The sequence below is a fragment of the Rhinopithecus bieti genome, unplaced genomic scaffold, assembly GCF_001698545.2.
Source record: "Rhinopithecus bieti isolate Rb0 unplaced genomic scaffold, ASM169854v2 scaffold_31527, whole genome shotgun sequence".
NCBI classification, from domain to species: Eukaryota; Metazoa; Chordata; class Mammalia; order Primates; family Cercopithecidae; genus Rhinopithecus; species Rhinopithecus bieti.
Window position 1 is genome coordinate 2,365,361 of NW_016813959.1, and position 25,204 is coordinate 2,390,564.

Here is a 25,204-nt window from a genome sequence, read left to right on the forward strand (position 1 = left end):
AAAAAAAAAAAATTATCTAATATGGCAGATGGCATCTCAAGGAATAAATTTGGCTTTTCCATTAGTAGTGATCTTGGGACAAATTGGCAACTCCCGGGGGATAAAGTTGGATCTCTTTCTCTCAAGAACGTTAAGAAACTCCAAACCAAGGATTTAAATGTAATAAGCTAAAACCAAATAGAAAACTCAAGAGAAACACTTTTAATCTTAGAGTGAAAAGGCTTTCTAATCATGACTCAAAATCCAAATGATTGACAATTTTACCTAGAAAAGCAAAAATAAAAATTTTCTGCATGGCAAAAAATTTCCATAGGAATAGCCAACTGACAGATGTTACACAGGGAACGAATACTTGCAATTTATATTACAGAAAAGAGGTGAATCTCATAGTCCATTAAGAATTAGAGCATCTAGAAATTGATGGGAAAAAGACTAATAATTTATTTGAAAAACAGTCAAGGACACAGAGAGACAGTTTACAGGAAAGGGACCATAATGACTCAAACATACGAAAAGATGCTCAAGCTCACACTATTAAGATGCTAAATATTCGACTTACACAGAGATACCATTTTCCTCCTATTAGATTGGCAAAAATCCGAAAGTGTGATTGCACACTCTACTGGAGAGGCTACAGAGAACCAGGTGTTCTCTTACTGTTATCAGACTGCAAACTGCTATGACCCTTTGTGCAGGACATCTTGTTCACGCTTGTTACAACACAGACACAGCTATTCCAAGTCTGAGAATTTATCCCGCCAATAAACTTCCATATCTAGAAAATGACATATCTAAAGGGTTATGACAGCAATATTTGTGTGTGTGTGTGCTTTTTTTAAAAATTGAGAAAGAGACTCGCTCTGTCACCCAGGCTGGAGTGCAGTGGTGCGATCTTGGCTCATTGCAATCTCCACCTCTGGGTTCAAGCAATTCTCCTGCCTCAGCCCTCCTAGTAGCTGGGACTACAGGCAGATGCCACCACGCCTGGCTGATTTTTGTATTTTTGGTAGAGACAGGGTTTCATCATGTTGGCCAGGCTGGTCTTGAACTCCTAACCTCAAATGATCTGCCTGCCTCAGCCTCCCAAAGTGCTGGGATTATAGGCGTGAGCCACTACACCCAGCCGACAGCAACATTTGTAATAGTAGAAGAATGAATCAGTCCAACATCCATCTACAGAGTATTTAATAAATCGTTATATTTATTTAGTGCATTTACATTTATAAAAGAAGATGGAGAAGCTGTCTAGAAATGAGGACATGAAAAGATTTCCAAGATAGATTTTCAGGGAAAAAAAAAAAGCCAGGTGCAACACAGCAGATAGTACTTTTACTTAAATTAGGGGGAGGGGAGAAAATATATAAAATCAACACATATATATGTATATATAAAAATATACTCACAATTGCTTGTATTTACATAAAGAAATTGTGGAAGAATAGTACACAAGAAACTACTAAAAATGGTTACCTATAAATGAGGAGGGGGTAGATGAGGAACAAAGATAGAATCAAGACTTGTCACTGTCCCTGTTTTTTAGGCTGCGTGAATTTTGAAATATAGGCATGCGTTACCTACTCAACACATTTAAAATGAAACAAAAGGCATTTGAGATTTCTAAAACTCTGAAATGTGGTAGAACTATCATACTTCCAAGAAGCAAATAATTAAAAAGGAATAAAAATGTCAAAAGACATGAGACAGAAAGCAACAGCTCAGCTTTGAGGGCCCAGCAAGCAGATAGAGTGGAGGTCACACACTCGCCTCTGTCAAGGAAGGGGTTCAACACAGAGTGCCTGGGGGAGGTGGAGGGATGCAGGGGGGCAGGAAGGGGGCCACCCACCAGCTGTAGCCGCAGAGGCTCAGTACTGGATGTGTCAGGAATCACAAGAAGTCAAGCCAAGTGAGGACTCAAAACAAAACCAGGATGCTCTGAAAAAGAAACCTAAGACTAGGCCAGGCACAGTGGCTCACGCCTGTAATCCCAGCACTTTGGGAGGCCGAGAAAGGCAGATCATTTGAGGTCAGGAGTTCAAGACCAGCCTGGCCAACATGGCGAAACCCCGTCTCTACTAAAAAATACAAAAATCAGCCGGGCGTGGTGGCGGGCACCTGTAGTCCCAGCTACTCAGGAGGCTGGGGCAGGAGAATCACTTGAACCCAGGAGGCAGAGATTGCAGTGAGCCGAGATCGCACCACTGCACTCTAGCCTGGGTGACATAGTGAGATTCCATCTCACAAACAAAACAAAACAAAAGAGCACAAAGATTATTTCCCAGACCTGAAGATCACGTGTCTGCAGACACACAGGTCCCCTGAATGCAGGTCCCAACACAAGCAATGAGAAAGACCCACAGGTAAGCACACTCCATGAAATTCCAGAGCACCTGTGATAAAGAACCTGAAAAGGCTTCCAGAGAGAAAAAATATATCCTATCCTAGACAAAGGAACAGAAATCAAACTGGCCTGATTCATTCTCAACAGCAAAACCCCACTCCAGACCCCACTCCACATGAAGCAACATTGTTGATTTTCCATCAAGGACGTTATATCCCACCAGGCTATCAATCAGGTGTGAGAATAAAGGCATTTCCCGACACGTAAGCACTCCAGAGGTCAAGCTCCCATCACTCTTTCCTAGGAAGTCACCGAGGGTGTGCTTCACCTAAATGAGGGAGTTGACACTCATCGACAACACCCTACATGGCTTGGAGACTTGTTCATAATAGGAATCACTCATCTCGGCAGGGCAGAAGCTACTGACCCTGGAGCCAGGGTGACCCAGGTGTGAAGCCCAGGCTCTGCCATTTAATGGGCGGTGCAGACTGTCTTGAGGGAAAAGATGGTGTATGCTGGCGCAGATGAGAGCAAGTGGCCCGGGTCTTACCCAGGGCTGTGCTGGCTGCAGACACTGCCCTGCCTCCCACCTCGCCAGTCCCTTATTCCCCTTGGGCTCCTCTCCCTTTGGTTTTAGTATTAAGTAGGTTCTTTCCTGGCAGGTAGTGGTACACTGTGTGTGCAAACATAGACCCAGGAGATCTCTGCAAGGGGAACCTCCCAGGGACTGTATCCCTTCTGCTGCCAAACCACTGCCTCCCAGATCGGGCATTCTGCTCTGCAATGCTCACCCCAGGAGGGGTCTGGATCTCGCTTTCCATAAGGCAGACACCAACGCTTCTCACTCCTATGCTACTTCTAACTCCCTGCTGTGGTTTTACATCACTGCCCTTCATTTATGTTGGGGCCACCCTGTGGGTTTATAGACGGGGAGGCAGCACGTTCAGCATGGAAAATGACAAAGTCCAGGTTCCAGCTGTCCTTATTTTCACCACTCGTGTGCACGGGGACTCATTCAGCCGTAACGCTCTTAGCTAAAAAAAAAAAAAAAAAAAATCTGAGTAACAGAGATGCCTCCTCCCAAGATATATATGGGCCTCAAGGGATTCCTGCTGAGCTATTTTCAGCCCAGAGAAGTGAGACAGGGGAAGTGGCTGGACAGAATGGTCCCAGCAGTTACAAAGGTGGCAAGGCCTCATCTGGAGCAGGACAGCTGTGGAAGAACAGGCTGGCACCGCACAGCAGCATAAGGCGGCCACTGTGAGCTGAAAGCGGCTTTGGTGGCCCCCATAACCCTCACCGTGACCAGCCCAGGCTGGCCCGGTGTAACCCGACCGTCCAGCGCATCTATGTCCAATCAGGTGGTCCCCAGCCTGTAACTGCATCCTCATTTCTCTTTCTCCATGGGGGCCTGTTCCATCCATTCTCCAATGACAGAAATCATGCCCTAAACCCCTTGGACTGCTAAGGCTCACCCCGATGACCCTCCACACTATCTGCATGGTGGAAACGCTCAACTGCTACAGCTACCAATAGACTTCTCACCGTCACTGAGATACCCTGGTGGGGGAGAAGCAAACAAACAAGACATAATTGAGAAAAATGATCCATCATGACACTCTGTGAAAGCCCTCAAAGGGATGATTATAAACAATTGAGAAAATCGTCTGGTCGTTTGTTTCTGCCCTTCCCTTCATCCGCTGCTCTGAAGTTCCCCAGAGAAATGTGAAAAGTACGCCACAGAACACAAGGCCACCAAATCCGATAAGAAAGATTCCTCACGCTGAATCGCAGATGAGAATGGACGTCACTCTCTCGGTTCCAATAATGACCTCCCATATTTCATATGGTTGAAAATTTGGGTGATAACTAACCTCTGTTTGTTGGTTTATTTGTTTTGGAGACAGGGTCTCGCTCTATTGCCCAGGCTGGAGTACAGTGGTACAATCATGGTTCACCACAGCCTCAGCCTCCTGGGCTCAAGGGATCCTCCTATCTCAGCCTCCTGAGCAGCTAGGACTACAAGTGTAAGCCACAATGCCTAGTTCATTTTTTTTTCTTCATTTTTTTTGTAGAGACAGGGTCTCACTTTGTTGCCTAGGCTGGTCTTGAACTCATGGCCTCAAGTGATTCTTCCACCTCAGCCTCCCAAAGTGCTGGGATTACAGGCATGAGCTATTGCATCAGGCCTAACTTTATATATTACAACCTCCAACCTAACTCAACGTCAACTCTGTAGCTGGGACAAGGTCCCTTCTGCTGTCGCACATGCCCTGGTGTGCGGTGGGTGAGGGGTCAGATCTCACTAAGTGCCCCAAGGAGCTCAGCATCCGAGCAGCACCCATTCCAGGGACATCTCGAGGCTGTGGCCACAGCTGCATTGGCAGAAAGGCAAGGCAAGGCTCACCTGTGTAATGCCCACCTTGCAGGTTGCCGTGGTGGTTGCAGACAGCATACAGGTCATACAGGAAGTCCAGTGGGTAACTGGTGGGCAGGCAGCCCGGCTGCTTCCAGGAAGGCCAGGGGCCCAGTCCTGCCTCAGGGCTGCTGCTTCTCTGGGCCACATGGGGAGCCATGTTGAGTCCAGAGAGTGGAAACTTCACCAGCGTGGAGAGCTTGTTTCTTCTCTCGCCCACCTGGCAGAACCTTTTGAGGTGGATGATGAGGATGTCAGGCAGCGTCCACAAACTCAGCTTCACCATCCCCTGCTGCAGGACTTGGCAGTGCGGACACTTCCAGGCGTCGTCCTGGGCCAGCTGGAAAGGAAAGGAAACCACCCGGACTGTGAGGCCCCCGCGGCACGTGGCCAACCCACCAAAGGCAGCCAGCCCCCTTCCCGGCCGGGGCATGGACCCCCAGGGCGGGACCTGCTCCTCCTTGGTGTAGAACTGAAAACATTCATCCAAGGTACAGCTGTGCTGCTGGTGCGCCTGCTGCTGCTGCCACACGCTGTCGGCATCCTGCGCCCGCTCCTCCTGGAGGCTCCCGAACAGGCTGCATGGAGAGGACACCCACAGCGTTCAGGACTTTCCCGCTCCGAGACAGGTTTTGTCTATGTCTCTACTCACAGCAAACCCGCCACAAGGCATTGGCCAGGCGACGCTACCGTGCCCTGTCTATGGGTTCCTGGGGAGCTGCAGGCATCCTTCGGACTCAGCACTATATTCTACTGGAATTCTCTCTCCCCCACCAGCTTCTACAGGGACCAGGTCCTTGGCTTATTCATCTTTGTTTTCCTCATCCTAGCACAGGGCCTGGCACCTAGTAGTTGATCAATAAATACTTGCTGCAGTGAACAACGTCCTTTCTTAAAGCAAGGCTGATGCCCTCAGTACCTCTGAGATACCTCAGGGGTAGCCAAGTATGGTAATGAGGAGCATGGACTCCAGCCAGAGGGTCTGGGTTCAAATCCCAGCTCTACCAGTGTACGAGCTGTGTGCCCTCCAGCAATTGCTTAACCTCTCTGTGCCTCAGTTTCCACCTCTGAGAAATGTGGATTACAGGAGTACCCACCCCAAACCACCCACAAATAGGGTGTGAAGAAGATGAAATAAATCCCCTATACACACGTAAAGTGTTCAGAGCAGTGACTGGCACGGGGTGAGTGGGTGGGTGCCACATAAGTGTCTACTGTGACTGCAGTTACTACTCTTGACTTCACCCACCACCACCATCACTCCATTCCTGTCACTGTTATTTACATACAGAAAATTCTCACTCAGGCATCTCGCAGGAACGGGTTACACTGGCTCAAAGATGTGGGCACCCTGCCTGCAGCCATGCTGGGGGAAGCTGCATCCAGGGAAACCTGGGCACACACAGGCCCTGTCTCAGCTCTGCAGGAGGCAAATTCCCTTGAACTCACCGCTCCTTGACAGAGCTATCCCACTCCACCGCCAGCTTGACATGTGGAGGGCCTCCTGGCCTCCTGAGATGCAAAGCCCTGAGAAGAGAACAAGGGAGCCCATCAGAAAACACCGGACCTCCTTCCCACAGCTCTTCAGGGCTCAGCAGTCTCCCCGCAACCCGGGGACTGATGTTCCAAACAGAAATACCCAAACTGCCTGTAAGCCAAGGTCAGCCATCCTCGGAGGCTGCTAAGTCGGCTGAAGCCTCCGTCTCAGACCTTCAGAACTACCTCATAGTGCCCTCCCCTCACTCCCATGGGAGCTTGTGAGCTCTATAGATTTGGGATTACTTTGAGGAGATAGATCAGCTGTTCCACTGCAGCCACAGCTACCCTCTCAGTGTCTACAGGGCACTTCCACTTGACCATCCTACACAAATACCCAATACTGAGGAAGCCCAAAGAGCTGCTACCTTTCCCCCACTGCAGTACAGAAGAAGCACCCTTAAGCCCCCCTCCACGACCTAAGAAGTCTTCTCCTTCCAAACCCTCCAGTATATAGAAAATCCCAGTGCCCTGTCAACCTGTAGCTCTTTCCAACTACTTGGGCCCAGCCCATTTCAGAAAAGGTGGATCAGCCTCAATACAGAAGAGGTGGGAAGAGAGCAAAGCGAAGGACATGAGGTTTTATCCTGAAATCAGTAGGAACAGATACAAGTGATGGCAACGTCCGCACCCAAAGGAGTGTTTCAAATGTGTTGCAAGGAAAGGAGGATGTCAGATGAGTCCCAAACTATCACTAAGATGATCTGATAACAGGTTTTGAGCTCATGGAAGGCACAAAGTCCTATGGCTGAGCATGGACAGGTCTGAGCTGGAGTTGTGGCACCTTCCTGAGTGAGCCAGGAGGGAGCAAGGAACAAGGTATGTGTGGGAAAAGTTCTCCCAGCCCGGCGAGCCCTGATAGGTTGGGACAAACACTGATTGCCCCCTCATTTTCCTGTAGATGCAGAGAATCATGCTGCCTCCTCATCCTCACTCCTTCCAAGGGGGAGAAGCGCCTTATCTGATTGGTGGGATTGTAGAAGAAGGTGGGCTCTACCTCCTGTCATTAGGCCTACCTATGTCCTACAACCTAGCCACCTGCCGTTCTCCCCCATCCGTGCCTTGCGTTTCCTGGAAGCAGCTCTGCCTGGCAGATGGAAGACGAAGTATGTGACAAATATTCCATTCTGAGGAGACAAACTGGGGACCCCTAGATCTAAGCTTCTTTCTTTAGGTACCCCAAATTTTCCATTTCCACAATGATGGAGATCTGCATTGGGGAGATCTGCCTTGGCGGAGGTCAGTGGGTGCATCATTTAATTCTGGGGGAATACATTTGAAAGCCCAAACTGGACTCACATCTGAGCAGGAGCCTTAAATCAGTCTTACTAATAAACCTAAAATGTTCGTCTCTTTCTGCCTCAATCCACAGTCTACTCTTCGACTAGAATTTAAACATGCAAGTGGAAAAGGAAAACAGGTACCTTCATGCTCCAAGTTTATTGTACAAAACTTCTTAGCACAGGGAAAGAAAGAGGTGTGGCTGTCGCCCAACTTCCCTCTTTACATAGAAATCAGATTGTCACTAGAGGGTGAGATTACCTCCCCCGACCACAGCTCTGATACAAAAAGAAAGAGGGCCTCATTCAATGTTTATGGAGATGCTATTCCAAGAAATGTACAAACCTAACAATCCCCACCCTTAAGGGGCCGATAGGCTAATGGGAGGAGCACACAAGAGATCATTCTAATGCACTCAGGTGTCTGGGGACGCACACCCCGGGCTGCTCTGAAGGACAGATAGGCAGGACCTGGCCAGAGGAATGACTGAGACCTCAAAAGCAAATGCAACATAAACAAACATTGAAAAATGGGACTTACGTAAACTAAAGAGGTCTGCACAGCAAAAGAAGCTATCAACAGAATAAAAGAGGCAGCCGACAGGATGGGAGGAAATTTTTGCAAACTATGCATCTGACAAAGGACTAATATCCAGAATATATAAGGGACTTAAGTCAACAAAAACAAACAGCCCTATTAGAAAGTGAGCAAAGGACATGAAAGACACCTCTCCAAAGAAGACATACGAGTAGCCAACAAACAGATTAAAAACTGCTCATCATCGCTAATCATCAGGGAAATGCAAATTAAAGCTACGATGGAATACTATCTCGCATCAGTCCAATGGCTATTATTAAAAAGTCAGAGAATAGGCCGGGTGCGGTGGCTCAAGCCTGTAATCCCAGCACTTTGGGAGGCCGGAGATCGAGACCATCCTGGTTAACACGGTGAAACCCGTCTCTACCAAAAAATACAAAAAACTAGCCGGGCGAGGTGGCGGGCGCCTGTAGTCCCAGCTACTCGGGAGGCTGAGGCAGGAGAATAGAGAAAACCCAGGAGGCGGAGCTTGCAGTGAGCTGAGATCCAGCCACTGCACTCCAGCCTAGGCGACAGAGCGAGATTCCGTCTCAAAAAAAAAAAAAAGGTCAGAAAATAACAGATATTGGTGAGGATGCAGAGAAAAGAGAATGCTTAGGCATTGTTGGTTGGAATGTAAATTGGTTCAACTCCTGTGGAAAAAAAGTACGGTGATTTTTCAAAGAACTAAAAACTCAACTCAGCAATTCTGCCCCTGCGTATCAACCCAAAGGAAAATAAATCATTGTATCAAAAAGACACCTGCACTCATACATTTATCACAGCACTGGTCATAACAGTAAGGCCATGGAGTCAACCTGAGTGTCCATCGATGGTGGACTGGATAAAGAAAATGTGGTACAGGTACACCATAGAATACTACACAGCCAAAAAAATAAAGAATTCCTGTTTTTTGCAGCAACATGGATGAAGCTGGAGGCCACTATCCTAAGTGAATGAAAGCAGAAACAGAAAATGAAATACCACATGTTCTCACTTATAAGTGGGAGCTAAACCATGGGTACACATGGACATAAACACGGGAACAATAGACATTAAGCACTGCAAAACGGGGAGGGAAGAAAGGGGAGAGGGTTGAAAAACTCGTATTGAATACCATGCTCACTATTTGAGTGATGGGTTCAATAGAAACTCAAACCCCAATGTTACATAATATACTCATGTAAAAAACTGCACACGTACCCACGAATCTTAGAAAAAAAGTATATAAGTGAGAAGACAACATTCACCCGAGAAAGTTATAGAAATAAAAATAAATGAATAATAAAATTTAAGACATTTTACCTTTATTTTACTTATTTATTTATTTTTCAGACTCTAGAGTCTCGCTCTGTTGCCCAGGTTGGAGTGCAGTGGAACAATCTCGGCTCACTGCAAGTTCTACATCCCGGGTTAAAGCGATTCTCCTGCCTCAGCCTCCCAAGTAGCTGGGATTACAGGTGTGCGCCACCACGGCTGGCTAATTTTTGTATTTTCAGTAGAAATGCAGTTTCACCATGTTGGCCAGGCTGGGTCTGAACTTTTGGCCTCAAGTGATCCACCCGCCTCGGCCTCTCGAAGTGCTGGGATTACAGGCGTGAGCCACCGTGCCTGGCCCAAAAATTTAATGAATTTTTTTAAAAAGTCAGTCAGGGGAACCAGAGGGGAAAGGACACACAGGTGGAGAGCTCAGCAGTAGAGGGCAGGGTGTGTGCTGGAAGATCCCAGTACGGTGAGGGACAGGCCACATGGGAGAGGGAGGGCTCTGTAGGCCACCCTCACAAGTGTGGACTTTAGCCTGCGGGTACCAGGAGACCACCCAGTGGTTTCTAACACCAAGGACACTGGACGGATTCAGGTAAGTCAAATAGGAGGCTGCCAGAGCGATCCAGATAAGACATGATCCGGGCCTAAATTCAGGCAACGGTGTCAACGTGGAGAGGAGTGGAGAGATCTGGGGAAGTGCCAGGATAGGGAACAGATAAGACCTAAAAATGGACTGAATGGAAGGAGAAAGCAGAAAGAAGGGATCAGGGACGACGCCAGGTTCCTAGCTTGAGTTCCTGAGTAGATGGTGGTGTCACCATTTAGACACCAAGATGGGAAATGAAAAGCTTTAAGCAAGAAGAGTTCAGACTCACAGGTGTTTAGTTACCAGTGTCTATGAGGCATTTAAGTAGGACAGGCGGGTCTGCAATCTAGAGAAAAATCTGGGCAGGAGATATGGATCTGGGAGACTTTGGCCTAAAGGCGGTAGACAGAACCAAGAGTAAGACCACCCAGGGATGGGGCCAGGCATGGTGGCTCACGCCTGTAATCCCAGCACTTTGGGAGGCAGAGGCGGGCAGATTGCCTGAGCTCAGGAGCTTGGGACCAGTCTGGGCAACATGGTGAAACCCTGTCTCTACTAAAATACAAAAAATTAGGCGGGCGTGGCAGCGTGTCCCTGTAGTCTCAGCTACTGAGGAGGCTGAGGCAGAATTGCTTGAACCCGAGAGGCGGAGCTTGCAGTGAGCCGAGATCGCGCCACTGCACTCCAGCCTAGGCGACAGAGTGAGACTCTGAAAAAAAAAAAAAAAAAATCATCCATAAATGGAAACCAGAGGGCCAGGTGTGGAATGCTAAGACCCAATAATGTTTGAGCATCCAGAGAGGGAGAGGAAGATTTCAAGCACACGAAAAAAAAAAACTCATAGGAGATATATTTCTAGGTGGTGCATACATACAATGGAATATTATTCACCCTTAAAAAGGAAGGAAATTCTAACGTGTGCTGCAACATGGGTGAACCTTGAAAATACGGTGCTTAGTGAAATAAGCCAAACACAGAAGGATAAACACTATGATTCCTGCTACCTGAGGCACCTACAGTTGTCAAATTCATACTAATAGACAGTAGAGAGGTAGTTTTCCAGAGACTGAGGAAGACAAAGGGGAGGGATGCTGTGTGATAGGTACACAGTTTCCATTTTGCAAGATGAAAGATCTCCGGAGCTCTTTGGATAGTGGCAATGGCTGTATAACAAGGCGAATGTAACAATTCCACTGAACCGCACACTTTAAAGTGGTTATAATGTAATTTTGGTGCCTGGAGGTGGCTCACGCCTGTAATCCCAACACTTTGGGAGGCTGAAGCGGGCGGATCATGAGGTCAGGAGATCGAGACCATGCTGGCTAACACGGTGAAACTCCATCTCTACTACAAATACAAAAAATTAGCCGGGCGTGGTGGCGGGCGCCTGTAGTCCCAGCTACTCAGGAGGCTGAGGCAGGAGAATCACTTGAACCCGGGAAGTGGAGGTTGCAGTGAACCGAGATCGCACCACTGCACTCCAGGCTGGATGACAGAGCAAGACTCCATCTCAAAAAAAAAAAAAAAAAAAAAGGAATTTTATGTTTTGTGTATTTTATCAAAAAGAAAATAAAGAATTTCCTATAGAACAAAGAGATGTTGGGATAGGCATGGAAGAGGCAAGGCAGGGGCTAAATGGAGAGCCCTGTGAAACAGGTAAAGGTCACATCAGATGCCAGAGAGAGCTGTACCAGCAGGGCTGGGACTGGGATTGTGGGGTGCGTTGGGGATGGGGATGGGGTGAACAAGGGCCAGACTGTAGTGAGATGTCCAGTGAATGGAAGGCGTGGGCCAGGAGAGGTGTGACCTCAAGAGGACATCCTTTAGGATGGTCAGCTTGCTGGACAACTCTACTCAATTCTAGTGCTTCTCAAACTACCTATGGTAAGAGACTAGTTTGATGGTTTGTTTCCAAACCACTGCAGACCAATACTTTTATAGAAAGAAATAACGGGCCAGGTGCGGTGGCTCACACCTGTAATCCCACCACTTTGGGAGGCAGAGGCAGGTGGATCACTTGAGGTCAGGAGTTCGAGACCAGCCTGACCAACGTGGTGAAACCCTGTCTCTACTAAAAATAAAAAAATTAACCGGGCGTGGTGGCACGTGCCCATACTCCCAGCTACTTGGGAGGCTGAGGCAAGAAAATCGCTTGAACCCAGAAGCCGAGATTGTGCCACTGCACTCGAACCTGGAAGACAAAGGGAGACTCCGTCTCAAAAATAAATAAATAAATAAACATAAAAAAGTAATGGGGGGTGAGGAAAGACATACAAAATATAAGTTCCATTTTTAAAAGAAATTATCTTATCCACCATATTATAGATTACTCTGTCATATTGCTTTAACATTCATAAGTGCTTCCTCTCAAGTTCTTGTCATGGGCTGGTGACAGTCAGTTCATAGGCTGGCAGTCTACAGAACCACTTTGAGTGGCACAGTTCTTATCTCCAAGACTGAGTGTGGGAAGGGGGTTCCTCTTCCTGGGGCTCCCTCTCCCTGGGAGACCCAAGCAGGCTCTTGATGATCCTTCTCCTGCCTCCCTAACTCTGTAAAGCAAAAGCATGTGTCGGCCAAGGAGGATGTGGATGGGGTGTAGGTCACAGAACCTTCTGGCTCACCCGCTACCCTGGTTCCTGGTCTCTTTAGAAGGGGAGAGGCCCACCCATCTCAGTCAGGCTGAATTTGGCTGACCAAGTCAGGAAATCAGAGGACCTTACTGAGAACCTGGGGTCTATGGAAAAATAAAGAGAAGTGCCAGACGATTCATTTATAGAACAGAACTGCCCATAGATGCTGCAACGACCTGGGGATTGTTTTGCAAGGCCACACACACCAGAAGGCTATAGCAACCAGAGACACAGTCACACTGGCTTTAAGCCTCAGGCACAGTCCACAATCTCTTACAGTTTAGGACCAATGATTCAGCTGTAGAATCTTCACGTACGACCGGATTGAATGAATTTGGTGTTCTGTTTTTTTTTTTGGTTTTGGTTTTGGTTTTTTGAGATGGAATCTTGCTCTGTCACCCAGGTGCAGTGGCGCGATCTCAGCTCACTGCAACCTCCAACTCCCTGGTTCAAGCAATTCCCCTGCCTCAGCCTCCTGAGTAACTAGGATTATAGCCGCGTGCTACCATGCCTGGCTAATTTTTTTGTATTTTTAGTAGAGATGGGGTTTCACCATGTGGGCCAGACTGGTCTCCAAATCCTGACCCCAGGAAATCCACCCACCTCAGCCTCTGAAAGTGCTGGGATTACAGGCGTGAACCACCATGCCCGGCCGATTTTTGGGTTTTAGTTAGATCAATCTGGGTTCAAATTTGGGCTTGCCTATTAACTAGTTGTTTAAGTGTGATCAAGTTAACTAATCTCTGACAACACTGGTGTCCCCCCCATCTTTGAAGTGGACATAATAGTGCCTCTCTAGACGTAAGAGTTCAAAGCACAGAATATGCCCAGTGATCTAACATAGCGGCTGGTACTGGAGAGGTAAGTGATCAAGAATAACGAACGCTACGAGCAATCTCATTGACACATACCCTCAAAGGACACTAGAAAAACAAGATAGGGTTCATTAACTTACTGAACCTGGACCTTCCCCCTTACCTGTCAACTGCCCAGTGACAGAGGGGCCGACTGTCCTTCGGAGACAAATAGCTGCAGGCCACAGAGAGTCCCACAACGCGAATGGAGAACAGAGACCCCAGGTTCTGCCAAGACAAAAACAGACGTAAGTCATTATGTAGCCCCTATATTGATTTAAATTAGACTCTAAAGTGGCGCATACATTAAAAAATATAATCATTATTTTCCATAGTGTATTTTGAATATTCCCGTAATAATTAGAATTCAAAATTAAGAGACAAAACTTCATTTTCTCAAAGATTCACACTATACCTTGTAACGCAGTGATCTAATACTGTGTTTAATATGTTAAACCTTCCCCCAAAAAATGAACACGGTGTGTTTAAATAGCGAATGCTTAACTGGAGCATATACGGGTACATTTAATGGAACATAAATCAATCATGTTAATTAATTTTTAATAGGTAACTTAACCTAACTTTATAAAGATGATTATCATCCCCACAATGAGGCAATTTTCTAAAAGCCAGTTCATGTATATTTTACAGGCAAAGTAAATATTTACACATTTTTAAATAAGCCACATAAAGAGATAGCACCTTAGTTATTATTCTAAGATATGTGTTTATTATATTCGAACTTTTCTGAAATTGAAATGAGGCTTACAATGATATATTTAATGGAAGATGCCTCTTAACAATTCAATGCAGTGAACAACTCAATTTAAAAAATGGGCAAACATTTGAGTAGCTACTTCTCCAAAGAGGTACAGACGGCCAAGACGCCCATGAAAAGATCAGCAACATCATTAGTCATTAGAGAAATGCAAATCAAGACCACGTTGAGGCACCACTTCACACCCACTGGGATGGCTATAATTAAATTTTTTTTTGAGACACTGAAGTCTCACTCTGTCACCCAGGCTGGAGTGCAGTGGCGCAATCTTGGCTCACTACAACCTCCGCCTCTTGCCTCGGCCTCCTGAGCAGCTGGAATTACAGGCGCCCGCCACCACGCCTGGCTAATTTTTGTATTTTTAGTAGAGATGGGGTTTCATCATGTTGGCCAGGCTGCTCTCAACACCTGACCTCAGGTGATCCGCCCACCTCGGCCTCCCAAAGTGCTGGGATTGCAGGCGTGAGCCACCGCGCCCAGCCTACAACTAAATGTTTTTGTTGGTGGTGGTGGTGGTTTTTTTTTTTCTGAGACAGAGTCTCGCACTGTCGCCCAGGCTGGAGTGCAGTGGCTCAATCTCAGCTCACTGCAAGCTCTGCCTCCCGGGTTCACACCATTCTCCTGCCTCAGCCTCCCGAGTAGCTGGGACTACAGGCGCCCGCCACCACGCCCGGCTAATTTTTTTTTTTTTTTGTATTTTTCGTAGAGACAGGGTTTCACCATATTAGCCAGGATGGTCTCGATCTCCTGACCTCACCCACCTCAGCCTCCCAAAGGGCTGGGATTACAGGCGTGAGCCACTGCACCTGGCCTATTTTTTTTTTTTTTTAATGGAAAATAACAAGCATTGGCAAGAATTTGGAGAAACTGGAACCCTTTATGCATTGCTGGTGGGAATATAAAATGGATGGTACCGCTGCTGTAGAAAACAGTTCAGCAGTTTCTCAAAAGGTTAAATGTTCAACTACCATATAACCTTCAATTCTCTCAGGTGTATATCTAAGAGTCGCAAGGAGGGGCTTCAACAGGTATTTATACACCAATGTTCATGGCAGTATGATTCACAAGTCAAAAGGAAGAAATAACCCAAGTGTCCACCAACGATGGATAGATAAACAAAATGTGGGATATATACACAACAGAATATTATTTAGCCTTAAAAATGAAGGCAGCCCAGCGCGATGGCTCACGCCTGTAATCCCAGCACTTTGGGCGGCTGAGGCAGGTGGATCACCTGAGGTCAGGAGTTTGAGATCAGCCTGACGAACATGGAGAAACCCCGTCTCTACTAAAAATACAAAAAAATTAGCCGGGTGTTGTGGTGCATGCCTGTAATCCCAGCTACTCAGGAGGCTGAGGCAGGAGAATCACTTGAATCTGGGAGGTGGAGGTTGCAGTGAGCTGAAATCATGCCATTGCACTCCAGCCTGGGCAACAAGAGTGAAACGCCATCTCAAAAAAAGAAAAAAAAAATGAAGGAAATTCTGAGATATGCTACAACATGGATGACCTTTGAAAACATGACATTTAGTGAAATAAGTCAGATGTAAAAAGATAAATATTATATTATTCTAGTTATATAAGGTACCTAAAACAGGAAAATTCATACAGATGGAAAGTGGAATGGTAGTTACAAGGAGCTAGGGAGAGGAGAAAATGGGGAATTGTTGTTTAATAGGTATAAAGTTTTTGTTTGTTTGTTTTTGAGACAGTCTTGCTCTGTCGCCCAGGCTGGAGTACAGTGGTGCGATCTCGGCTCACTACAACCTCCACCTCCCTGATTCAAGTGATTCTCTTGCCTCAGCCTCCCGAGCAGCTGGGATTACTGGTGCCCACCACCACACCTGGCTAATTTTTGTATTTTTAGTAGAGATGGGGTTTCACCATGTTGGTCAGGCTGATCTCGAATTCCTGACCTCAGGTGATCCGTCTGCCTCGGCCTTCTAAAGTGCTGGGAGTACAGGCATGAGCCACCACGCCCGGCCAATGTTTTTGTTTTTTAATAGGTATAAAGTTTTTGTTTTGATCAGTATAATGTTTAACAAAGTTTGTGTTGATGATGAAAAAATTGGGGGTATACATAGTAGTGATGGTGGTACAACATTGTAAATGTAATTAATATACACTTATGAGTGGTTAAAACAAATAAAAGTATATATCTTTTACCAAAATTTTTTAAAAAAATAAACGGGGTCTTCATTCAAATAAAAGAAACAGATGCTTAAATTTGTCACTGATGATCTTGACAACCAGAAATAAAATAAAATTTTCTTCCAAACTCTGACAAAAGTAAAAGGCAGACACGTTTTCTTAAAAACCGTGGAGGAAAGACAGGTTGAATTAGAGGAAAACAAGAGAAAAGCGTCATAATTCCAGGAAAGAGGAACAATACATGGTAAGACAGAATGACCCGAAACAGATGCAGAGAGCTGTGAGCCGACCCCTTTGGCTGTGGGAGCTGATGTGTGCAGAGAGTATTGGCCACAAGGCTGGTGGGTAAACTGGAACTGGGCTGCAGGGGGTCTTGAGTGTGAAGGGCAGGGAGCTCGTATGTCTAGCCAAACTCTAACCACGTTCTAGTTCATCTACGGCTTCAACAAGGAGGAAATCAACATCTGGAAGTAAGATGACTTCAGGGGCTTTGATTGAGGGTTGGCCACGGAAAGGTGTTCTCCCTAAGGAGAATGTTAACTTAAATCTGGGGAGAAAACTCTTTTCCTCTGCCCGGAATGGAGCCTTGCTGTTTGGATAGCAAAGGCTAGCCATCATCACAGCACCAACATCTGCATAGAGGCAGCCTACGCTGCCTGCACACAAATAGTGCTGGCCTCACACACCCCCGTTTACAAAATACCATTAAAATGTTTGGGTAGCCAGGCATGGTGGCTCATGCCTGTAATCCCAGCACTTTGGGAGGCCAATGTGGGAGGACTTCTTGAGGCCAGGAGTTCGAGACCAACCTGGGCAACACAATGAGACCCCCATCTCTGCAAAAAATTTAAAATAATTAACCAGGCATGATGGCAGGTGCCTGTAGTCCCAGCTACTTGGAAGGATGAGGTGGGAGGATCACTTGAGCCCAGGAGTTCAAGGCTGCAGTGAGCTACGATCACACCACCACACTCTAGCCTGGCCAACAGAGTGGGACTCTATCTCTCTAAAAAAAAAAAAAAAAAAATTGGCAATGACAGCTCTTATTTTTTTCATAATACATGCAAATTAATCCTATCCAGTAAATTGGTCATTTTTGTAAGAAACTTTCCCGTTCTCTATTCTTGGCTAGGGAGGCTCATGTCCAAACCTTCAGTACACATATGTTTAATCTCTTCAGCTCAATGTTGAGACTCCTGAATATACTGTCTTCAAATGACTGTATTTGAACCAGTATTTAATATAGTATTAAAAGAATTATGGGTTAAATGGGTGGGCTAGGCTGGAAGCCTCACAACCATCTAGAACATATGACTCCTAGAGAAAATCATGTCTGACCATACATTTACCTGTGAAACTGTGGAAAAGCAGCTGCAGCTAAGTCAAAGGTCGCCTGTATTAGGATTTTGCTGGACCCATTGATTGCTTGATCCATTTCTGAAATTGAAATTGGGCCAGGCACAGTGCCTCATACCTATAATCCCAACACTTTGGGAGGCTTAGGCGGATGGATCGACTGAGCCCAGGAGTTCAAGACCACCCCAGGCAAAATGGTGAAATGTCTCTAACAAAAAAAAAAAAAATTAGCTGGGTGCAGTGCCACACACCTGTAGTCCCAGCTACTCAGGATGCAGAGGCGGGAGGATCACTTGAGCCTGGGAGGTCAAAGATGCAGTGAGCCATTACCACACCACCGCACTCCAGCCTGGGTGTCAGAGTGAGAGCCTGTTTCAAAAATAAAATAAAGCTGAAATGACTGCAAAGGTATGGAGGCAAAAGTAGAGGTGTGGCCGGGCATGGTGGCTCACACCTATCATCCCAGCACTTTGGGAGGCTGAGGAGGGAGGATCACAAGGTCAAGAGATTGAGACCATCCTGGCCAACATGGTGAAATCCCATCTCTACTAAATATACAAAAATTAGCTGGGCGTGGTGGCACTCGCCTGTAGTCCTAGCTACTTGGGAGGCTGAGGCAGGATAATTGCTTGAACCTGGGAGGCGGAAGTTGCAGTCAGCCAAGATCACGCCACTGCACTCTAGCCTGGTGACGGTGTGAGACTCCATCTCAAAAAAAAAAAAAGAAAAAAAAAAAAAGTACAGTGTGTGAGCAGGTAAGAGTAAGGACAGCGGAGTTAAATGCTCACATGAAAATGGTTTCATGTATTGCAATAATCAGCAGCATAAGGTTTGGGAGAAGGTAAAGCTCTCACTGGATAGACTGACCTACTTGCAGAGGAGTTTCTAATTTGGGCCCTTTGGTGGATCTGCTCTACAGTACATTGAACAAAATCCTTCAGAGATAAAAGTTGGGACAAATGTAGTGAAGGTTTTTAACAAAGTGTTATTTGGTATAAATCCTAAATCAAACATATGGCTTTTGCTGAGCAGGAAGGAGCATGAATTATGAGGAATTATCTCTGAGATAAGATCTGTGTGTGCTCTGAATAAAAAGCTTTTACTATGGGAATAGTTAGGGGAAAACAGGAATCTGACACAACTGACCTGTCCCTAAAAATTTCAACATCTTCAAGCAACCATCAGAATAGTTTCTGATATTATAGGAACTAAAAAAAAAACAATCAATAGTTCTTAAACATGATGTTTTTGTTTGGAAACTATCAATCTGAGAATAAATAAACAAGGCAAATGTTGTTTTCCTTTGAGTTATCTTAGTTTTTAAAAAATCTGGACAAAATTATTTTAACATCTAGATTTTCATATTTGGACATAATCATTCATTTTAATTTTCCTCAGAAATTCTATCTCAAGTCCCTTGAAAGTGTTGATTTAAACATATAGTTGCAATTTATCACAATATGCTATCTTCTAGGAAAAACTATGGTAAGCCATAAACATACAAAATTGGGAATAATAATGTAAATGCTTAGCGAGTGATGGAAAATGTGAAAAAAAAAACACTTTTGTAATGTAAATGCCATTTTCCCAATGGTGTTTTGAAAGATTTAATAAGAAAAAGCTCTGTCCCTGAAAGGTATTTTATAATGGCACAAAAGTAAAACACTACAGACTATAAGATGGTTACTTCTACTTGCACACAAATCTAAGTCATTTTATAAACCAGTATGAGCACTCTTTAACAGCAAATTCTCCTCATGTTATAAACCAGTATGAGCACTCTTTAACAGCAAATTCTCCTCATTTTATAAACCAGTATGAGCACTCTTTAACAGCAAATTCTCCTCATTTTATAAAACAGTATGAGGACTCTTTAACAGCAAATTCTCCTCTCCTGAGCTACCCTAAATTCCAACCCTCCCAATACACACACCCACACTCACACACGCACGCACGCACACACACACACACACACACACACATACACCACTGACCTGTACAGGGGCCTCACTCTTCATAAGATGGCGGACCTTGCTGAGGATAGACTGCTGGAGCTGGACCCAGGAAACAGCTCTATCTTCCCTTATCAGGAAGGGCGGCCCAAACCTGAAAATCCAAGGAAATCAGGTTATCCCAGCAAAGGAAAAACCAGCAACATCCACCAGTCATGAGTGGTTGTTCTACCCCTGGCTTCCTCTCAATAGGATAAGTGACGAGTTAACAGCCAAGCACAAAAACTCAACAGCGAAAAAACAAAGAACCCCATTTGAGAATGGGCAAAGGATCTGAAGAGACGTTTCTCAAAAAGACACACGTAGCCAACAGGCATATGAAAAAATGCTCAACGTTACTAATTATCAGGGAAATGCAAGTCAAAACCCCAGTGAGATATCATCTTACCCCAGTTAGGATGGCTATCATCAAAAAGACAAGAAATAACAAATGCTGGTGAGGATATGGAGAAAAGGGAACTCTTATACACTCTTGGTGGGAAAGGAGACACCATGGCGAACAGCATGGATGTTCTTCAAAAAACTAAAAATAGAACCACCATATGACCCAGCCATCCCACTACTGGGTATTTATCCAAAGGAAAGATTGTGCACTCCTGTGTTTATTGCAGGGCTGTTCACAATAGCCAAGATTCCAAATCAACCTAAGTGTACATCAGTGGATGAATGGAAAAGAAATGAAAAAGAAAACGTAATCTATATACATAATGGAATACTATGCACCCATGAAAAAGGAATGAAATCCTGTTGTTTGCGGCAAGATGGATGAGGCTGGAGGACATTATGTTAAGTGAAATAAGTTAGGCACAGAAAGATAAATACTGCATGTACTCACACGTGTGGAATCTAAAAAAGTTAATGTCATAGAAGTAGAGTAGAATAGTAGTTCTACTAGAGGCTGGGAGGGGCTGGTGGGAGCTAGGAAAAGGTTAGGTAATGAATAAAAATTATAGCTAGATAGGAGAAATAAGCTCTAGTGTTCTACAGCAGTACAGAGTGACTATTGTTCACAATAATTTATTGTATGTTTTCAACAGCTAGAGGATAGGATTTTGAATCTTCCCAACATGAAATGATAAATGTTTGAGGTGATGGCTATGCCAATTATCCTGATTTGATCATTACACACTATATACATGTATCAAAATATCACTCTGTACCCCATAAATATGTATAATTATGTGTCAATTAAAAATAATGTAAACGGTTATTAAAGCTAAACACAATCCAAAATTGCCAATCAGAGAACCTTGTAACAAATGGAGACATTGCAATGTAAACAGAGGCCCAGTGATACAAAGCCAGAGAGATACTGCTATGTAAACAGATTACTCCAAATGACCAGATAGCTGGCAAAGTCTCTTCTCCACAGCGGGGAGTAGAGTAAGAGAACCTTGGAGCCAGGGGAAGGCAAGGCAGAGACATAAGTCCAGATGACACAACCGTTGGTTTGGGGTATCAGGAACATTCTCCTCATTGGGGACGGTATCCATGTCCCAACATAGTAAGTGCACAGCAGTGAGCTCATGGTGTACAGGATGCCGGGTGAGGGTGCACCTGTGGGCCCTAACTCTGCTGTGGGTACTCCTGGACGAATCACTAGCCACTCACTGCTTCCTGGCCTCGCTGCAGCCTGTGTGAAGACCCAGTGAGGTAAGAATGTGAAACTGTTAAATAAAATTGGCTAAAGCAGAGCACAAGTATGAGGTGATCTGTCTGGACAGGCAAGAGCACTGTGCGTCCATTGTTGTGTGGACAGATCAGTTTACTTAATCCATCCTGTACTGTGCGGCGTTCCAAGTTTTTATTTAAACAATGCTTGCTTATCGCAGGAACTAGATATAACCTTGAACATAACCTTTGCGTGCACAATTATTCCCTTAGGGTAAAGTTCCAGAAGTAGAAAGGCAAGACTAAAGCTCTTTCTTCCCAAATCATCCTCTGAAGAAGCCATACCAATTTACCTGATTTCCCGGACCCTGGCCCAGAATGAGCATTATCAATTTCTAAAAATTATTTAACAATCTAAAAGGTTAAGAATAGTATTTTGCTATTGCAACCAGAATTTCTTCTACTACAAATGATGCTGAATTTTCTTTTTTTTTTTTTTTTTGGAGACGGAGTTTTGCTCTTGTCGCCTAGGCTGGAGTGCAGTGGCGCAATCTCACCTCACCACAACCTCCGCCTCCTGGGTTTAAGCCATTCTCCTGGCCTCAGCCTCCCGAATAGCTGGGATTACAGGAGTGCACCACCACACCTGGCTAATTTTATATTTTTAGTAGAGACAGGGTTTCTCCATTTGTCAGGCTGGTCTCCAACTCCCAACCTCAGCCTCGGCGTTCCAAAGTGCTGGGATTACAGGCATGAGCCACTGTGCCAGGCTGATGCTGAATATTTTAACCTATGCTTGTATTTCTTCTGTGAACTAATGTTAATCTCTGTGGTTCATTTCACCAAGGGTATTTATCTCCTTAATTTTCAAGAGCTGGGATTTATAGGATGGACATAAATCCTTCGCCTCTCACATGACATAAATATCTTTCCTCATTTGCCCTTTGCCTTTCAAATTTGCTTTTAGTTTAAATTTTTAAATATATTTGAAACATCAGCCTTTTCCTTTACAGCCTCCTGACTTTCATGTTAAACTAGCCCCCACCCAAGGACATAAATATTCTCCCATGTTGTCTTTGTTTTTTTAATTTATTTTTTATTTATTATTATTATTATTTTTTTTTTTTTGAGACAGAGTATTGCTCTGTTGCCCAGGCTGGAGTGCAGTGGTGCGATCTCAGCCAACTGCAACATCTGCCTCCTGGGTTCAAGCGATTCTCCTGCCACAGCCTCCCAAGTAGCTGGGACTACAGGTGCGCACCACCACCCCTGGCTAATTTTTTGTATTTTTAGTAGAGACAGAGTTTCACTGTGTTAGCCAGGCTAGTCTCGAACTCCTGACCTCGTGATCCACTCACCTCAGCCGTCTTTAAGTTATATTATGGCTTCCTTCTCTACAGTTACCTCTCTAGTCAACCTGAAATTTATACATGTGAATCCATAGCAGGAGTTAAAAGTTGACTATTTAAAATAAAAAGAAACAAAGAAATCAATTAGCCCAATTAGCCCAGCCTTACTTTTGAATAATTCATTCACTCTCTAGTAATATGAAATATACCATAATTCTGAAATTATTAAAATACTGTAATACAGGCAGAAGAATATACAATTAAATCAGTCAAACAGAATAGGCCACCTGTCTATAAGTATTTATTGTATGATAAAAATGATATATTTCATATTACTAGAGAGTTAATGAATTACTCAATAAGTAAGGCTGGGCTAATTGATTTTTACAAGCTGAGTTAACTAATAATATTTTAATTATTAGAATAAGCTATCATTTTGTTCTTACCAGTTTCTTATTCAAGATACATTTCAGAAACATTTTATCCATCTAAATATATCTTAATGTAATTCTGTCTTTTAAACACTTTATTGGGGCTATATAAGAAAGCTATCTGTTTTTGCATATTTGTTATATAACCCATCAATTTCCTGAACCCTTTCCTTACTGCCAATCACTTTCCAGTTCTTGGTTTTCTGGACAGACAACCAAATTATCACCTCTTATAGCCAGTTTCTTTTAGCACTGCACCGCCTAGGTATTACAATATAGAATAATAGTGGTGAGGGCAGTAAAAATTGTTCCTCCGATTAATAGGAAGGCCTCTGATGTCTGATGGTTAGGAATGACAATGTGAGCCAAACGCTTAAGGCAGATATTTCTAATCCTCTTAGTCAGAAAGGACCCTACTTCTGGCTCCTACTTGATTAACCTTGGGAATAAATATTTAATTTTACTCTAGACAGGCTCCCAAGCACAGGTCTACAAATCCCAGACACCACATGAAAAAAGAATAAAGTGAAACATACCTGCTAGCCTGCTGCCCTGACCCCACCAAGTTACAGAAGAGGATTAGCACCTTGCTCTCACTGTGGAGAGAGAGGGAGAATCGCTGGCCCTCACGGGCTGCCAGGCGTGGGGAGACCGACAGACCCAGTGGATGAGCTGGAGGAGAGAGAATGACATTCATTCATATTCCTAAAGGAGCTGCTTTCCTGGGTCAGAGCCTTAGCTTCTCTAGTCCCTCTTTCTCTTTGAGCATCTATTAACCACCAATGGGGGGCCACTAGAGGGTTTTAGGGGAGGAGATAATGAGGTTCATGACATTTGTGCCATCTGACACCAGGCATACGAACATCAAGAATATGGTAGTGAATCTGCAATTGTGTTCACCCAATAGCTTTTGTTTGTTTGTTTGAGACAGAGTCTCGCTCTGTCCCCCAGGCTGGAGTGCAGTGGTGCAATCTCGGCTCACTGCAAACTCTGCCTTCCAGGTTCAAGTGATTCTCCCGTCTCAGCCTCTCCAGTAGCTGGGACTGTGGATGTGCGCCACCACGCCCAGCTAATTTTTTTGTATTTTTAGTAGAGATGGGGTTTCATCGTGTTGGCCAGGCTGGTCTTCAACTCCTGACCTCAAGTGATCCTCCTGCCTTGGCCTCCCAAAGTATTGGGATTTCAGGCATGAGCCACTGTGTCCGGTCATCACCCTACCAAGAATTTAGGTAGATTCAAGTAGAACAAGAATTTAGGTAAATTCAAGTAGAACAAGAATTTAACTAATATTTTTCAAGGCACCCGAAATATACTCCAAAATAATTTTGGTTGCTTTTATGACTTCATTACAGAGCCCCAGGGTATCCACTCTCTTAGAAAGCCAACAAAAGAGGTATAGAGAGACGGGTGAGACTCTTTACCAATGAGGAAGTAGAGAAATTAGACTATCCTCCATTTGCATCTCAGTTCTGAACTGTTGACTTTCAAGCAAAAGATGTGTCCACCATGACTGAATTTGAAAGGAGAACTTGTTTCACTGGGTTGTAACATAGTCAGTGTCAGTTAATGTCTTGTTCTAGATTCCAATGCCCAGCATCTCCCTGTCAACTCAGAGAACTGCGAACATCCAGTTCCTATAGCCTGCTACCTAGGCCGGCTAAAACATGGGGCCAGGGCATAGGAATCATCTGGGGGTATAATGTAACACTGGCGTAGGGTCCTTTAAATATGGGCCTTCAGGCTGGGCGTGGTGGCTCATGCCTGTAATCCCAGCACTTTCGGAGGCCGAGGCAGGTGGATCATCTGAGGTTAGGAGTTTGAGACCAGCCTGGCCAACATGGTGAAACTCCGTCTCTACTAAAAGTACAAAAATTAGCCGAGCATGGTGGCAGGCATCTGTAGTCCCAGCTACTTGGGAGGCTGAGGCAGGAGAATCACTTGAACCCGGGAGGCGGAGGTTACAATGAGCTGAGATCGTGCCACTGTACTACAGCCTGGGTGACAGAGCGAGAAACCATTTCAAATATAAATAT

At 44.9% G+C, this 25,204-nt stretch overlaps 1 protein-coding gene across 4 annotated transcripts in view; it reads right to left on the bottom strand.

The window, feature by feature from the left end:
- USP43 (ubiquitin specific peptidase 43) overlaps positions 1-25,204 on the bottom strand; it is a 71,386-nt gene that overhangs the window by 6,000 nt on the left and 40,182 nt on the right. The window contains exons 7-13 of one of the 4 annotated variants that reach the window (XR_001880917.1): positions 23,708-23,843; positions 19,763-19,874; positions 13,608-13,711; positions 6,204-6,281; positions 5,206-5,332; positions 4,746-5,094; positions 3,130-3,372 (exon numbers count right to left, since the gene is read on the bottom strand). Coding sequence is in view for 3 of the 4 variants with exons in the window: in XM_017849233.1 (XP_017704722.1) it covers positions 3,350-3,372; positions 4,746-5,094; positions 5,206-5,332; positions 6,204-6,281; positions 13,608-13,711; positions 19,763-19,874; positions 23,708-23,843 (929 nt within the window). In the remaining variant the exon portion in view is untranslated. Of the gene's footprint in view, positions 1-2,199; positions 3,373-4,745; positions 5,095-5,205; positions 5,333-6,203; positions 6,282-13,607; positions 13,712-19,762; positions 19,875-23,707; positions 23,844-25,204 lie in introns of those variants that run through there. The other 3 variants (XM_017849234.1, XM_017849233.1, XM_017849235.1) reach the window with 3 other exon arrangements.